The sequence below is a fragment of the Camelus ferus genome, chromosome 1 (assembly GCF_009834535.1).
Source record: "Camelus ferus isolate YT-003-E chromosome 1, BCGSAC_Cfer_1.0, whole genome shotgun sequence".
In the NCBI taxonomy this organism is placed as follows: Eukaryota; Metazoa; Chordata; class Mammalia; order Artiodactyla; family Camelidae; genus Camelus; species Camelus ferus.
Window position 1 is genome coordinate 82,292,752 of NC_045696.1, and position 18,106 is coordinate 82,310,857.

Genomic DNA, 18,106 nt, shown 5'->3' on the forward strand with positions numbered 1-18,106 from the left:
TTATTTCTTATTTCCCTTTACAGGTTTTCCTTTTGCAACCTTCTTTCCTTTCTTATCTTTTGGAGAATTCTTTCCCTTCTTTTGCAATTTTAGCAGTTCTTCAAATCTCCCCAGTCCTCTCCAGACCATGATTCCACGCCACCACGCCTGAATCTGAAAACAAGACAAACCAGAACAGCGTCAGCTCATATCACGGTGGACGGGGATGGTTACATCTCTTTGTTCCAGATTGTGGTTTTTAAGATGCGGAGAATGGAATGACTAGACCTCTAAACCTTATTTTCTCTCTTTCTCAATTGGCCAGCCATCCAGGCAAACAATTCTAAAAGTATTTAATGCTTTTATCTGCCAGGCACTGTTCTAGACATTTAGGAAACAGCAGTTAAATACCAACGTCCCCGACTTTGTAAGCCTCATATTCCAGTGAGGGGAAAAGACAGTAAACAGTAGACACATGACTGTGTACTTGACAGATGGTGGTAAGTGCCCCGGAAGTGGCTGCACAGCATGGGGAATCGGGATGCCGGTCCCCCCGCCTTCCCTCTTGTTCCTGGACCATGCGTGCTCCTACCGCCAGCCGGCCCTCACTGGCTCTTGAGATCCTATTCTCTTGCACCTACTCAAGAACTTCCCTTCTCTAGGAGACTCTTCAAAGCTTCCAGTGGCTCCCCGTTCAGAATTAAGAACTCAAGTCCTTGCAATGGCTTACAAGGCCTTGTCTGACCTGTGCTCTCCCTCCTGACCTCCTAACTCTCCCCATGCTCACTCGCTCAGGCACATCCAGGCACCACCCAACTCAGGGCCTTTGCCTGGAACACTCTTTCCAGTATTCAGAGGGCTGACCCCTCCACTTCCTCAAGAATTTGTTCAAATGTCATTGCTATGGACTGAATTATGTCCTCCCCTCCCCACAATTTATATGTTAAAGCGCTAAACCCAGTGTGGTGGTATTTGGGGATGGTGCCTTGGGAAGTAATTAGGTTTAGGTAAGATCATGAGGGTGGGGCTCTTACGATGGAATGGTGCGTTTATGAGAAGAGACATCAGAAAGCTTGCTCTCTCTCTCTGTCTGTCTTATGAGGATGTAGTGAGAAGGCAGCCATCTGCAATGCAGAAAGGGAGCTCTCACCAGAAACCAAACATGCTGGCACCGTGATCCTGGACTTCCAGCTCCCAGGACTATGAGAAGATACATTTCTATTGGTCAAGCCACCCAGCTTATGGTATATTGTTACAGTCACCTGAGCTAAGACAGTCGTTTTTCCAATGAGGCCTACCCTGACCATCTCATTTAAAATGAAATCCCAATAACACACACACACACACACACACACACACACACACACACACACACACACACACTACTTCTGGCAACCTCAGTTCCCCTTGGTTTGAACTTTTTTCCAATACCACTTAATTGCTTTCTAGCATAGTATACAAATTTATGTTTTATATTCCATGTTCTTATTCCCATCACACTAGGCTTTAAGCAATATGAGGATAGAAATATTTGTCCATTTTGTTTGCTGCTTTTTCCGGTGCATAGAACAGTGCCTGGTACATAGCAGAAGCTCAATAGTTTTTGAATGAATGAATAAATGAATGAGGTACCTGGAGGTATGTTATTTTATATAAGGTGGATCAAGGGCAGGTATGAGGATATTTGAGCAGAGTATGAGCTGAGTGAGGGCCAGAGTTTTGTCCACATCTGGGCAAAGCACCTCTCGGCTGAGGCAGGAGCAAGCCTGGCCCTTGGAAAAATACAAAGGATCCCATTTGTGACTGAAGTAAAGTGAAAACGGGAAGGGCGAGGTGGGGAGGAACAGTAGCAGATCAGTTAGGGTGGGGATTTTCCCAGAGACAGTATTGCCTGGGAGAGGCATTCTGGAAATTTACAGGGCTTTTTGTTGTGTTAAGATTTAACAGTAATCAATTGTGTGACATACACCCTTGTCCATAGACTTTCCAAGGGTGTGCGGGCTTGGACTGGTGGGAGCAACACATTTCCAGAGCTTCAACTTCCATACGTGCCCCTCCCTAGAATGTACCTGCCTATGAACACAACTGCTGATTCTCTAGTCCCACCTCCCCCTTCACAACCGCCCCTCTGGGCATCCACCTGAGTCTTGGGGGTATTGCTCTGAACTCCAAAAACCTCTGGGACACCAAAAAAAGGGACAATTCAAAACAGCAGTTTTGGGGGGCAGGGGATAGCTCAAGTGGTAGAGCTTATGCTTAGCATGCTGGAGGTCCTGGGTTCAATCCCCAGTACTTCCTCTAAAAATAAGTAAGTAAACTTACTTACCTCTACCCCTTCAATAAAAAAAAAAAAAAAAAAAAAAAAAGAGAGAGAGAGAGAGAGAGAGAGAGCAGTATTGATGTTGGCTCTAAGGACTGGGCAACCAGTCCTGGTAGTTTTGCCTTCAAGAAAACTGAAGTTGATTTGCCAGCTAAGAGCCTGCTGTCTACTTTCTGGGGTATATCTGGAAGAAGTTCAGAGATGTGTGAGGCATTGCCATTTAAAACAAAATAATATGTGCAAAAAAAAAGCTGCTATTTTTGTCAGCTTGTGAATTGAACAAGGTTTCTTAGTGTTTTACCTGTAAAATAAAAACTAGGAATAGAACTGATGCCAAACCCTGTGTCATTCTAGCAATAAGTAATATTCATGCAAGGATATATAAACTATGTAAAGAAAATCTTTCCCATTTGCGTATGTATTTTCCCCAAATCCTGTAAGTCAAATAATTAAATACCAAAATTTATAATAGATTTATTGTTTGGTTAATTTTATACTACTGATATATTGTAGTAAGACTCGATCCAGAACATTAAAACCCTATGATCACAGGGAAAAATTTTTTAATTTTAAAATTGAATTTATTTGAATATTTTTGTAGCCTAGAAGTATGAAAGGTGATCTATAAATGACTTTAAAATTATATACATATATAAACACTATACATACACACACATATATATATATAAATATTAAGATGAATTCTGAGGGGAAAGTGGGATGGAAATATATGTTCAATAAGAAAAAGATGTGACAACATTTTTGCATGTAAAATAAGGGCTTTTTAAAATATTTTGTAAATTGATGTTTACTGACATATTAGATCATAATGGTATTTAGATTCCATTGGCTACATTTAAATAACTCTGTTTTAAGATGTCACTGTGTAAAGTACACTGGAAAGTAAATTGTTTCAATGATTTAGACTTAGTAGCAAAAAATGTTAAATATCAATTTTAAAATGTGCAAGAGGGTGCAGGGTTTTTCAGAATGCTTTTCGGAAGTATCCCAAAAGTATTATCTTCATTCTTCCAGTGTAGTCATACTGAGTATACACAAACTAAAATTAATATTTTAATATAAAATTTTCTTTTTCCTTTATGTTGCAGCTTGGGCATTATTTTGATTTATTAAAATTATATGTTTTGGGTAGTTTATGTTATCTATGAGTTTAATTTCAGAAGAGTAAAGGAAGACACACACACAATAATTATTAGGAAAAAGAGGTTGTTAGGTGTGCTACAGTTGAGGGCCCTTGTCAGAGGGTCTTCCAGACCAAAGACTAATTCTTATTCCAGGTGCAATGGAACATCATCGATTTCAGCAGAGGAGTGGCAAGACCTGGCCTGTGTTTTAACAGCGCCAGTCTGACTGCTGAGTGGAAGACGTATCCTAGGGGGAGCAGGCGAGGAAGTAGGGACACTAGTTGAGGACTAATGCTGTCATCTGGGTGTGAGATGATTGGGGCTGGGACCCACTGAATGAAGACTACTGAATACTGACTGAAGTCGACACATTCCTGGTCTACCTGGGGTATCCCTATGTCTCCAGGGGCTTGGTGGGCAAGAGAGGGACCAGGCTCTTAGCCCTTTGACCCTAGTTAGTGGAAGAGTGGAACTCTGGTCTCTAGACCTCTGCTCCATAAATGCTTTCATTTCTAATTTTTCAGCCTTATCTTACTGACTTCGTTAATATGAGCTTTTCATTCTAGTGAGTAGTCCAACAGTTTTAGATCATTTGGGGATTTGAAATTTGGGTTTCTTTTGCCTATTTGTTGGGTTCTTACCTGACAAAGAGAAAAGGAACAGGAAAGACAAAAAAATGCTAGGGTGATGTTCAAAAATCTCTTGCTTAGCCCTGGGGATATGAAAGTAAATAAGAATCCCTATTCTCAAGGAGGACAAGGTACAGACGCATAAAGAGCCGCCCCACAGGGTAACCTGTAAAGTGTAACATTAACCCTACTCCAAGCATCTCTGAATATATGATCCAGAATTTTTGATGGTTTTACCTTTGTTGCCATTATTTTCATAATTCTTGTTTTTTTAAGATATTCCTGCACAGCCTCACTGCCTTGGGTGCACACTTCCATTGGGGGTTCTTCCATGGGATTGTCCATCAGTGTCAGAACCTTTAGATTCTCCAGACTATCCAAATTCTCCGGAAGATGGGTGATCAAGTTGTCCTCGAGTAGTAATTTTTTCAAGGCTGAAACAATTTAAAAAAATAGATTTGTCTTAAAAATAAGCAAAATTAAAACATGTGTTCTTTAGTCCAATCACTTTGAAATGTTTGTTTCCTGCTGGGCCATGTAGCAAAAGACATCACATTTAATGAGGCAAACCAAGTTCTCTTTTTTATAACAACCCAAAGTTATTGGAGCCAGTGTTATTAGGTATTAGAGACAGGAAAACAGTAAACACCAAAAAATGTTGAGAATATTTCCATTCCTCCAGGGACCAAGGACAGGATAAAAATGCATGGTCAGGAGCATGACTCAGGAGAACTGTATACCCATCCCCTGCTTCTAATCTTTTGAGTGTCCTGTGGGTCGGCAACAGCTTCCATTCATATTCCTTCATCCTCCTTTCATTAAAAAAATCATCGTAGTTTAGAAACATATCTGTAAACACAAAGATGCAGCACACTATGGCAAAAAATCCCACTTTTTAATCTGGTTCCACTAGGAGCTCAGCCAAAGCCTGTAGAGTAGATGCGTGGGTTTACAAATAAAAAATGGTTTAGCCTAGTGGAAAAATGTTTGTGTGTCTAAATATGAATCTATGACTTTTTCGTGTCAATCATATAGCTCCAAAAGTCCCTCCTTGCTAATTTCATCACTCTGGGTCATACTTTTCCTTTTATTCAGGTGACTTAGTGACCTAATGCAAATTTACTACAGAGTCCCCAGTTCCAAATTCTGGCAGATAGTAGGTAGTCAGTAAATTCTTGTCCGTGGTATAATGACTGTACGGGTACGGATGAATGCTAATTTTCTTAGCAGTTGCTATTTACTTTTCAGTTCCCAATGAACAATCTAACTGCCTTTGTGAGGCTGTTAGCATATTAATCAGGCACCTGGTCTTCCCCACGTCACTAGGAAGCCCTGCAAGGAGGTAATGTGGTAGGTCTCAGCTCTCAACACTGAGGTTGGTCTTCAGCAGTGCAAGAAAGCCTTCAGTCATGGGAAATACTGACCTCAAACTCTACTGGGCTGTGGATCTACAAAGATTCCTCACCTTGCACTTGGCAAATGGCATCTGGAAGTTGCTTAATCAGATTGTGGCGGCAATCAAGAATTTCTAGGTTAGGCATTGATCCCAAGGATACAGGAAGTTCCTCCAGATGATTGTTCTCTACATACAGCTCTTTAAGACTCTGAAATAACATGAGCATATAATAATCCTTACATTGATAAAGGAATTATAATGACCAGAATCACCTGTGAGTTCCCATGTTCTTTCAATGAGGATATTATGCTTTGGAATAAAGGGAAAAACATTTAAAGACCCATCATCAAAAATTACAACTATTTTTGAGTTAAGCCTTTAGATGTGGTTCCCGTGTATGTAGGGAAAAGAGAACACAGGAATCTGGTGTTTATTTGTTTCAGGAGAATTTTGTGGAAAAAACAATTTGGATCATTTAACTACAAATGTCATTTTGCTCCTGTTCAGTAACCAATTATCGGTGGCAGTTGCTATAGTACTGTAATTGCCTCAAATATCAATCCAGCATTGCCCAAGTGGAAATAGCCAAAATGTACAGAGAATAGGCTAACTATATTCAAATTCACTGGATAAAAATTTAACATTTGCATTTCACTCTAAGACTCTGGAGAGCATTGCATGACATGGACAAGGAGCAAGTTGATGAAAGGAGCTCTGCGAACACAGGGCAAAGGGATGGAGACTTAGGAAGAGGTGAGAAGTACCTGCGCTATATATGTCGTGGCTCAGTTTCATGACTGGGAGTTATGCAGTGGCTTACGCCTACTTTATCAGTAGTAAGAGTGAAGCACCAGGAACATGAAAAAAATAATTCTTTTAAGTCTGATACATAAAGACACAACAGTATGGCTACTTTGAATGATGTTGTCTTGTTGCTTTGCTGGGACTGAGCACAGTGCTGTGGACCCATCTTTAGCATGAACCTGGTGCAATAGTTAAATAAACCATGAGCTGCTGTCCACCACGCTGGGAGGGAAATCAGACCATCCAGTCTAAAATGCAGAATCCCAGCCATGTCATCTGTATGATACTTTAGCTTCAAAATAATACAATTTTCAGGGAATACCTACAAAAAGTAGAAATTAATTGGAAAGTGGCATGGCTCAATTTCTGCAAATAAAACATGTCAAACCCCACAGAAGAAATGAGTATGGCATGACACATCCAAAAGCAATCACAGTAAAATGTTCTTTGAGTGTGGGTTGTTAAGGAAGACAGTGGGAGCCTCAAAGTGTCATACTGACTGCTTGCTGGGAGCTGGAAATCTAGTATGGATAAGTCCACAAGCATGAGAACCCCACCATGTTTTCTCAGTGTCAGCCAGTTGAAGGGAACAGTGGGCATGTACTTCCTTGCCTGTTCATTTTGGGAGGCTTACCTGTAGTTTCCTAATGCATTCTGGTAGATGGGTAAGCTTGGCTCCCTGATCTTGGCCAATGTATAATTTCTCTAAAGACTCCAAAGAAAGAATTTCTTCTGGAAATGAAGAGAACTGATTCCCGCTTAGTCCAAGAATCTTCAGTTTTGAAAGTGAACCAAAATCTGAAGGTAACTGGAAGTGTTCCGAAATGGTAAGTGTCAAGATTATTTTTGACAGTAAGGAAATAAATTAGGCTTTTAGTCTAGGGGCAGATTGTTAAAAAAAAAAAAGTAGAGCAATTTAAAATTTCCTACTGATGAAAAGTTGGCACATATGTTTGCGTTTATAGTATTTATACTTGCAGACCTAAAACCTGGAGTTCTACCTTTTCCCCAGCCTCTTTGCTCTTTACTATTTTAAATTGGAACAATTTTTAACCTAATTTATTGCAAATTTTTAAACTGTAGTGTAGCAATGCTTGGCACTATTGAAAGAAAAAGTACTAAGCTTATTAGTGTAACATTGTAACTATAATATAAGAAGGTCTTATATTAATAACTAATAACTAAATTAGAACTAATCAACTAGATCAGTTATTAGAACTGATCAATTTAGTGATATGACCTCTCACCCTAAAAGGCTTTAGCGCAGCAATTTTGAAGCTTTAGTTGAAATCTCAATTGGAAGCAAACAATGAAGACTATTATGATTATATCTTCTGCTCTCCAGTGAATCCCAAGGCTGTCTGTCCTGGTATCAGGCAGGCATTTCACAGACTCCCAGACTTTCAGATTTGGAAGGTCTTAAAAAGGTCCCTGTTGTAACCCTCTAATATGGCAGCTAGCCATCCAGCTCTTGTTTAAACACCACCTGCTGGGATGAAAAGCTCACTGGATAAATACCACTACTTATCATATTTCTTTCTCCTGTCAAGCCAAAATCTGCATCAATATTTACATCCACCAATGGCCTCTTTCTGGCCTTCTGGAACCACATGGAAAAATCTCATTCTTAAAATATGTGACACGATCATTCTTTTGATTATGTTAGAGATGCTTATTTTCTTGTAGAAAAAAAGGCCCAGGTGTGTATCTTAATAGCTTCTTAACTCATTTGAAACATAGTTCCCTTATGTGGCTTTATTCCTCACTGGGAGTCCTCACGGGTCCTTGCTTTAGTTCTTGGACTTTCCTTCCATCCATTCCCTCATCTACCACTCTACCTTTCATGAGAATGGTTAGAAGAGTTCAGCTCAGCTCACCTCTCTACAGTGGGTGGAATGGATAAATAATTAGGGAATAGTTATCCCCATAGTGGGCTTTCTTCTGATCTACCAGCCAAATGTTTCACACACCTGGAAACTGCCATAAGACATTTTTCTCTTTATTGTGTAGGGTTAAGGCTCATTTTCTTAAAAATGCTATAAAAATAAAAAATTTTCTTTAAAGTTCTATAAGTATGCTATATATACAGGTTTATTTATTTATTTACATTTTAAAAAACCTCAGAACAAGCCCACCTCCAAAGAAATTGATGTTGAAGCTTCCCTTCTCAGCTATTTCAAAATTCTTCAGGCCCTTAGATCCCTTCCATGCAAAGCATCTGCATTCAATGCAGTCCAAAATAATGGGGAGTGAGTCTTCAATCCAACCACTTCATTGTAACCTAGTCATTCACTCTTACTGTTGTTTACTTAGCTCATAGGTTTAGCTTTTCTTTTTCAGGAGCCCATTGAATGTTTAATGATTTTTTTTGTCAGGATATTCAAGATCCAATAATTAATCCCATCATAGTCATGTTAAAGTATAGTGGAAATAAATTTGGGTGTACAGAAAACCTGCACTGTGCCAAATGAGAACAATTATTGCTGACATTATAACTGAACGGTAGCTATTTTGAGGTTGAGCTTTCTCCTTTAATAGAAATTTACCATACAAATAAAATCCATCTAGATTCACACTGAAAGTCAACTATTTTTGCCTCCCCCTAGGCAAGCAAAAGCTACTGGCTAGGCTTCAGGCTCCAGGAACCCAGGAGGTAAATCTTTGGGGTGGGAGAGATAAGGAGCTGACTTAGAGGTCATGTGTCATTACGGAGAGAAATGCATGGGGAGGTTTCTGGAGGGGCTGGCATAATAGGAAGTTGAGAAAAGAAGACAACACAGAAATACCATCATAAGAACTGAAGAACGATAAGCAGTGGTACATAGAGATTTTCAGGTTCAACATCCTAACATTGATCATGCCCACATTTTGGTGCAGTTTGACTTGCAGTAAAACTTGGTATTGGATGAGGCTTAACTTTGGTAAGGAGCCATCTGTGTGTGATTCCCTCCTCCATCCTGAACTCTTAAAATGTCTCACAGGGAAGGATTAGGTAGCAGGAATGACTCAATAGGATTTAAGTGAATCGTGTTATACATCCCAAGGGCACTTTATATTTTGAGAATTTTACTCCCACTGTGGAATGACAGACTTCGTTTGCTATAAAAGGACCTTCTTATATCAGTGGCAGGATAGTGGGGTATGGGGAGGATGAGCAGAGGGTTCTTATACAACCTCGAAAATCCTCCAAGGTGGGTTGTTTCCCAATTAGAGATTGAGTCCTAGTTTCTCTTCCTAAATCTTAAAAGTCATCCTCAAAATGTTTACCTCCTGAAAGTCAGTTTTAAAACTCTATAGCAGTGAGGAAAACCAAACCTCTCCCCTCAACAAAGCTCTAGAAATTGAAAACTGAGCAAAAAGATTTAAAAAAAAAAACCAACTTTAAGGCTAGGACTTTTGTAATGTATGGGGTACACATGAGTGTGGTGTTCATGGCCAGGAAAAACAGACCTATTATTTGATTAGAGCTGCTGATCACCAAATCTCCCTTTCTCTCTCTCTACAGTTGTCTCTTGCTTTTTAACAGAACTCTGTTCTTTGAAATTTTCAGATATTAAAATATAATAAGGAAACAGGCAGCTGAACCCACTGCCCAGACTTTTCACTAATAAACCAAATGGAACACTGCAATGAAAGTTGACTTCTCCTACCATCCCCTCCTCATTTCCCTGACTTCCCCCCTCTCCCCAGAGGTAGCCATTATCAGGAATTTAGTGAGCTTTTTTCCACCACTTATTTTTATATTTTTATTACATATAAAAAATCCATAAAATATGTGCTGTGTATATGTAGTTTTGTGTGATTAAAGATTTATATATGATGCAAGGTTCTGCAAGTAGGTGCTTGACTTTTTTAATAAATACCACAATTTTGAGATCTATCCACGTTGGCACATAAAGCTTCAGTTCACTTACATTATTGTACAGTATTCCATTTTATGAGTATACCACAAGTTACATGTGACTCTGTCTACCAGTTGGCATTTAGATTATCTCCCATACTTCATGATTATCAACAATGCTATGATGAAGGCTTTTGAACTCACCACCCTGCACATGTAGGGGAGTTTCTCTACGTACATATCTGGTTTTGTAGTTTCCCACCAATGGAACATTAAGGCCTAAGGCTGTATGTGTCAGAAAATTCTGCTGTTTCAGGAAGCCTTTTTCGGAGGGGTCTTTGTTAAGGAGATGGGCCCTGCAGCCCAGCAGCTGTGGGTTAGAATGCTGGCTCTATCACGTGCCAGTGTGTGGCCCTGACAAGTTAAGCTCGCCACGCCTCATTTTCCTCATATATGATTGAGGATATTATCACCGACATCGAAAAGTTCTTGTGAGTATTAAATGAGGTAATATATAGAAAACATTTAGCTCAGTGCCTGGCACCTACCCATTGTTAATAAACATCACATTACTACTGCTATTCAGGGGGGTTAAAGTAACATAAACGATGAACTTGTTGGAGATATTTGTTAAGTCCAGATTTTCACCCATAAACCCAGTTCGAATTTTCTCCTGTTCAGACCCAGAACCATACCAATTTCGAGCCGGAAGGGCCCCTGATGGGAGCATAGTGGCAGCCAGGAAGGGAATCAGTACCTGGCTTATTTTATTATCGTCCAGCGCCAGGATTTCCAGGTTCTTCAGCGCAGAGATCTGCAGTGGACAGCGTTCCAGGTGGTTCTGGCTGAGATCCAGGAAGCGCAGGCCGACCAGGCGCCGGCAGCAGCGCCGCAGCACCCGCAGGCTCGTGTTGCGCAGGTACAGCAGGTGCAGCGACGTCCACCTGCAGACGAGGTGCGGCACCTTCTCCAGGGGGTTCCCGCTCAGCCCGACCTCCGTCATCTGCGAGAGCTCGGCCAGGGTGTGCGGCACGGCGTGCAGGCGGTTGTAGGATAAATCCAGCACCGACAGCTTGGTACACTGGCACAGCGACTCGGGGAGCACAGGCAAGCTGTTGTAAGCCACGTAGAACTTCTTCAGCTTCGTCAGGTTCCCAATCTCTTCTGGGATGACAGTCAGCTTGTTCTCATCCAGGTCGATGATCTCCAGGTTGTCGAGAACGCACAGCTCCAGAGGGAAGGCTTCAAACTGGTTCTGTTTCAGGTGGATCTCCCTCAGTTTGGTCTGGTTCACTATTTCCTTGGGCAGAGATTTCAGGTGGTTTCCGGCCAGTCCGAGCAGCTCGAGGTGGTGGAGGAGTTTACAGATGACGATGGGGATCTCCTGCAGGTCCGTGTGGTAGAGGCGGAGCTCTCGCAGCTTGCGGATGCCGCTGAGCACAGGAAGGGCCGAGGCTAGGAGCGGGTTGTCGCTCAGGTCCAGGCCCTCCAGGTTGCTCAGCTTCGCCAGCTCGGGGCACAGGTTCCTCACCTTGTTCTTGTTCAGGTAGAGGATTCTGACATTCCTTAAATGCTGAATATCCTCGGGGATTTCTGCAATCTGGTTGTTTTCCAGATGCACCTCCTCTAATCCTTTTAATTCTAAGATCTCTGCTGGAATGGTAGCCAAGTTCTGATTAGAAGCATCGATGAAAAATATTCTATCAGAAACCTGTTGTAGATCATTTTTCTGATGACTTCTAGATGAACGTTCTACTGATCTTACGGTATCACTTGACATTATTCTGATGGAAAGTTCAAATAGTCAAAATCTGAAATATTGTGAAAAGAAGGGAAAAAAATCAGTTTATTGTTTACCTGCCACCAGACTTGGTACCCTTAAGAGAAATAAACGTTAAATGTTGATTAAATCTAGTGCTTGACACTATGACACAACATAAAAGGTTTTTGTGTTTCATGTTGGGAGAAGAATAAAGTGTAGACTCTTCTTTGTCCTAATAGGTTGACTCATATATATTAAAAAAAAAGTGTCTAATTTCAGTTTTTAGAAATGCTTATTTTGATTCTATTTTCAGGTTGGATGTAGAAGGTTGCAAAAGATCATTGCTCTTACCATGAACACTGAGAAAACACTAGGAAAGATTAGTATTTTAAAATATGGCTTTTTTTCCATAAAGCCACCAGAAAGTTGTGGATACAAAAAAAAGGCTGAAAGAATTAAATTCTAGAGATGGACTAGTCCTTCCTAAAAAGGAGAGACTAGTGGGCACTTTCATGCCTGGTGGCATTTTCAAGTTTGGGGACTGGCAGGTGGAGAAATAAGGCTTCCATAGGTATAGGTAAAAGAATTTCTGGAATAAGGAGAAACGAGCCAAACTTTTAACAGCCATGTGTGAGCTGGCATGGTGGATTAGAATCTGTGAAACCGAGGGTAGTCATCAGTTAGATCCATTAAACTATAACTTGCTTTATTAACCTGCCTTCACCCATCAAGCACACTTTAATTGTTTTTACAAATACATGTGTATCCTCCAAGCATCAGGCAGCCTAAACGGTAAGATACAAGACCCCTTCCCCACCCCTATAGATAGTATGTCTGATGTAGGAGTCTTAAGATGTTTGCCCAATTTGTTTTCAGGAACTTGAAGTCAGCTGTTGTCCAATCGGAGCTCCAGCCAGTTAAGACTGGTTGGGACTGCTGACCCTGCAACTGGGCATGAGTGAGGGTTTGACTGGTGACCAGTTGGTGTCAGAGGGTCAAAAACTCCACCCTCAGAGCATGCTAATGCCACCATATTCCGAACATGCATCCTATGAAGAAGCATGTAGCTTAGCTGTACCCGTTAAGAATGACAATTACCTTACCTTTTTCTTATCTCCAACTACCTTTCCTCACACTCCTTATGCCCCAGGCCACCCTGCTTCTTTATCTCATAAATATCCTGGGCTCCTCATCTTTGAGGAGGTGGATTTGATTTGTTCTCTTGTGTTCTTGCTTGGCTACCTTGTGAATAAACCCTTTCTCTGCTGCAAATCTCTGTATCTCAGTGTTTGGCTTGCTGTGTGTCAGGCAAACAAACCTGATTCAATAACGCCTGGAGCCCAAATACAGAGTCAGTTCTTCCCACCAGCTAGTTCTCCCCTATTTGACTGGAGCTGACTCAGTGTCCCTAGAGAAAATTGTAGGCAGGACTAAAAAGTAGAGAGAGATACTGTTGTCTCATGGTCTTAGATTCCTACACCTGGTGGGATTTGAAATTGCAGTGAATAGAAATGAACTAAAGTTGCAAACCAGAAAGAAATTAAAAGGAGAGATAGGTCATGTCCATGGATGAGAACTCTCAATGTTAAGATGTCAGTCATCTCAAATTGATCTATTGTTTCAGTGCAATCCCAATCAAAATCTCAGCAAAGTTTCTTTTTGGTAGAAGCTCACAGTCTGATTCTAAAATTGTTACTGAACATAAGATTGTGTGCCCAATGCACTGTGAGGCCAAGCAAACTGAAACATCGGGGTTTGGAGCAGAAAAAGGTTTGTTGCAGGGCAGAGCAAGGAGAACAGGTGGCTTGTGCCCCACAAACTCCCTGAAGGGTTTCAGCTGAACATTTTTAAAGGCCAGCTGAGGGAGGGTCATCCCAGGGTATGTGATTGCCTGGGCACAATTCTTTGATTGGTTGGTGGTGACTAAATCCTCAGGTACAGCTAATGATAAAGGTGGATTCTCCAGGTGAGATACTGTGATATAATAAGAAATATATGGTATTGCTCTTTGTTCCCAAGTTCCTGACACAAGAGCTTCTAAAATCCTCAGAATTTTCTGAGTAATAGGAGAGGAGAGGAGTGGAACATCTTTTGTTATTCAAAATAAGCCCCTTTCAACTACACCTGAGTTTATACTAATGCGGTGACTCTTGTTGGGCCCCCAGAAAGCTTCAGGATGGAGGCTGGTTGCCAGAGGAAACAACCCATTAGAGGTGTGGACCTTACAGCCCTAGCCCCCAGCCTCAGGGAAGGGGAGAGGGGCTGGAGATTGAGTTAAATCACCTATGGCCAATGATTTAATCAATCGTGCCTATGCAATGGAACCTCCATAAAAACCTTTTTTTTTTGCATGGAGAGCTTTTGAGTTGATGAACATACGGAGTGCTGGGAGGGTGTTGTGCCCGGAAAGGGCATGGAAGCTCTGCATGCCTTCCCCACACCTGGCCCTATGCATCTCTTCCATTTGGTTATTCCTGAGTTGTACCCTTTATAATAAACTGGTAATAGTAATGTAGGGAAGCAACACTTGCCACCCCAAAATGTCTCTTTGGTGTGCAGATTATTTCAAGGTGAATATAATCAAGGCACAAATGGCTAAGGAAGAAACTTTAACCTTCTCTTTAACTGCCTAAAAGAATTTAAATAGAGGGCGTGTTCCCAGAATAGAGCTATCACCAGAGATATCTGCATAGAACATGGGCCAGGCGCGTTGGTGGAAACTCCAGGCAGTGCTTAAAGATCAGAGTCCACTCTGTATCCCATTATCTCTGGGTGGCCCATCAAACATTTGCTTACCAAACATTTGCTTTTCCTTCCCCATGTAAGTTACTCTCCCTCCCTTTGAAGTCTCAGACCCGCCCCCCCCAACATCCTCTTTTGTCTTTAGTTGAAGATGGTATGTAAGCTGAGGATTTCGGCCACTTTGGTGAGTTACTCAGTTTCCTCGGTGTTTCCCATGTAAATGTGTTATTAAACTTTGATTTTCTTCTGTTAATCTGTCTCAGGTCAATTTAATTCTTAGACTAGCCAGAAGAACATAGACGGGTAGATTAAAATTTATTCCTCCCTGTCAGTAAGTAAAGTGTTTCCCTGAGTTCTGTGAACCATCAAAGCAAATTACTGAATCTGAGGAGGGAGTCGTTGGAACCCCTGATGTACAACCCATTGGTAGAAGTACAGATGACAACCCGGGACTTTTGACTGGTACCAGAAGTAGGAAGCAGCCTTGCTGGGAATAAGCCCTAAGCCTGTGGAGTCTGTGCTAACTCTGGGTAGTTAGTGTCAGAGGTAAATTATAGAACACCTAGTTGGTATCTGGAGAGAACTGGAAGATTGTTTGTTGTGCAAAACCCACAGAATTGGTATTAGAAGTGTTCCGTGAGTAGGAACTGACGGAAGTATTGGGATATTGATATTCTTGATTGGTTGTCTTCTTAGGAGAAATGGAGAAATGATAAAAGAGGGGAAAATCTATAATTGGATAATTATCTCTGAAAAATTTGTAGAGTGAGGAGTGTCACCAAGCTGGGATCCAGCAATCCCGTCCTTTTGAAAACCTCTGACCAGTCACCTAGAGATGAAAAAGACCTTAGTGGAACATTCTTTTGGCAGAAATGTTAACTCGTGCTGAGCCACGGACCCCTAGCCCCACTGTTGCCAAATTATTGATCTGAGATAGCTTCTCAAGACTTGTTTCCTTTAAATAAACTCAAAGTGGCATTTTATCCATTTTCAAAAACGTTACTATTCTTCACTCCCACCTGTACCACCAAACTGTAGACCTAGTATTTCATAAATGAAACCTCTCTTCTTTTTCTTTTTTAAAATTTGGTTTTTCAAACTGTCTTTCATTATGAGTGAGCAAGAAGGTTTTGGGCACGATATCATTCCTAATCACTGATTTACTTTCTCATCTCTTCAGAAATTAAAAATGTAAACTTCACACAACTCACTCTTCTTTTATCCATGGGCCAGATCATTGTTAATAATAGAACACTAATTCTGTCATCTGCATATTCAGTACCCAAACATGCATGCCACACATGAAGGCAGCTTTTCAGATATTCATTGCAAAATTCAACCAGGAATTTAATTTGCTATGTGCAACAACTTACACAGCATTTACATTGTATTTACAACTACTTACACAGCATTTACATTGTATTAGGCATTAAAGTTATCTAGAGGTGATTTAAAGGATACAGGAGAATGTGCATAGATTATATGCAAATATTGTGCCATTTCATATAAGACTTGAGCATCCTTAGGTTTTGGTATCTGAGTAGGTATTGGAACCAATCCCCAAAGATATCTAGTGACAACGAGGAATGACAGTATCTTCACATATTCTCTTTGGTTCTGATTTCTAGAAAGCTCAGATTCGAGTTTGACCTCCACTCTGAGTTCTTGATACATAAGCACTCAGTGAATCCACTTAGCTTTCCTGAAAGCCAGCTCAGAGGGGTGTCCCTCTCCCCTCCTCCTCTACCTGCCCAATCAGTGATTCTCAAGGGGACGGTTTTTTCCTGAACAGCATCCCTCCTCCATCTGGAAATCACTGCGGGTAACAAGAAATGTACTAATGGAAATGAGTTGTGCACATGGTCGTGTCTTTGTGACTGTCCTATTTACTATACATTTGGACACTGCAGGCTGTAGTTCTGTGTAAATACTGCTTTTAGTTTTGTTTTGCTACGGCAGATAGGGAGAACAGTGCTGTAGGTTCTATTTGTCTAGTTAAAGCAGCTCTTACCTGTTTATTCTGTTCTGACCCTGTTTGTTAGTCACTCCCTCAAACAAAAGTCTGACTCTGCCTTTCTTGCTCCCTTGGAAGATTATCCCTTTCTCCCCCTGGAGTAACAATTATCCTCAACTTCTCTTTACTTTCCTCTATTTTATTGACTCAAAATACTTTAAGGGGGGGGGGGCTAGGGAAAGGCAGAAGCTGAATTGTACCTGCACTCACACTTTCGTATTTCAAGCTATCTCTCAAAACTTTGTTGGTAGCACACATGGGGTGAACAAAAACACAATTGTGTTTTCTACATCATGTTTAACCTGAAGAAACACTTCAAGTGATGCTGAAAATCTGTAGGACACACAGCGTTTCAAGAGACCTCTGCCTTGCCCAGCAGTTTCTTGGTAGTGGAGCGATGGTCTGGATTTGCCTGGTGGGGTAGCAGGAGGGAGGCAGGACTCGGATGTTTCATTTTTCGCCTTTGAACTGTCCTCCTAGATGGCCTGATATCACCTTGAGAATCTTCCTTCCACCTTTCCTCAGGCAAGGAGTCTCTGGAGGCTCCAGAGCCCTGGCACGGCCCTTCCACTTCCCTCTCGTTGATCTACAGCAACCCCAAACAGAAGGCCTTTCCGCCCCTCCTTCCTCTTCTCTCTCCCAGTTCCAAGTACCAAATCCTGACCACGTTACCCTGAAAGTATTGCTGGGTGCTGTCCCTTCTAATTCCCCAAAGTCCAGCCTTAGGTGAAGCCTTATGATGTCTCCTGGGTTTGTGCAGACCTTAACCCTTCTAGGTCGTGTCAAATCCATCCTCCATCAGCTGTTCCCGATCTGAGAGCTCCCAGCATCCTGCCCCTTAACTGCTGTGTTTCTCAGACGATGCACAGGGCTCCAACGTGGATCTGGCCCCCGTTTGGCACCCCCTCCCACCCGGGCCCCCGCAGTCTGTGCTCATCTGGGCAGCCCTAAGTACCTGCACGTCTCCAGAATGCACCAAACAGTCCGGCCCTCTGACAGGTTCACTTGGGCCAATCAGGATATTACCTCCTCCAAGAAGCCCTCCCTGATGCCATCCCCCCTCTACAAGACTGACCCACAAGCTCCTTTATGTTCCCTTAGCTCCGTGTCCTATCCGTGCAAGTGCTACTCTCAGCTTCTGCACTTGGCCTCCGCTGGTACGTGCACACTTTGGGGAGAGGACTGTGTCATAATCGTCTTTGTATCCCCGGCCCCTAGTCCATCAGCCATTTCCCCCTAGACCTCGAGGACTTCTCCCTGCAAAGGAGCCAGGGTGCCCTCTCTCTGTGTGTCTTTAACCAGGCAGATGACCGGGACCTAGACGGGGTTACTAAGAAGCCTCCATAAAATGGGCGGTCACTGCCTGCCCAGTCGGGCTTCAGTGACTAAGCAGGTGATGGCACGGGATCACGCAGCCGGCTGATTCCGGCGCTCAGGCCTTTCCGTGGGCCGGCTCCGCGCAGCCCTAAGGCTG

At 42.0% G+C, this 18,106-nt stretch overlaps 1 protein-coding gene across 1 annotated transcript; it reads right to left on the reverse strand.

Annotated features, from left to right (window-relative positions):
• On the reverse strand, positions 1–11,894 carry LRRIQ4 (leucine rich repeats and IQ motif containing 4). Its single transcript, XM_006188069.1, has 5 exons — positions 10,872–11,894; positions 6,908–7,081; positions 5,539–5,677; positions 4,311–4,507; positions 1–153 (listed from the first exon to the last, which is right to left on the reverse strand). The coding sequence occupies exons 1-5, from the start codon at positions 11,892–11,894 to the stop codon at positions 1–3; spliced, it is 1,686 nt and encodes a 561-aa protein (XP_006188131.1).
• Between the last annotated feature and the right edge of the window lie 6,212 nt (positions 11,895–18,106).

What these genes read in the sequence shown, in the direction of transcription:
- LRRIQ4 (XM_006188069.1), bottom strand. Translation starts at nt 11,894, where the DNA reads ATGTCAAGTGATACCGTAAGATCAGTAGAACGTTCATCTAGAAGTCAT. An exon ending in TGCCATTTGCCAAGTGCAAG is followed by an intron (nt 4,508 to 5,538) that starts GTGAGGAATCTT and finishes AAATTGTTTCAG; the next exon opens with CCTTGAAAAAATTACTACTC. An exon ending in TGAAAATAATGGCAACAAAG is followed by an intron (nt 154 to 4,310) that starts GTAAAACCATCA and finishes TCTTGTTTTCAG; the next exon opens with ATTCAGGCGTGGTGGCGTGG.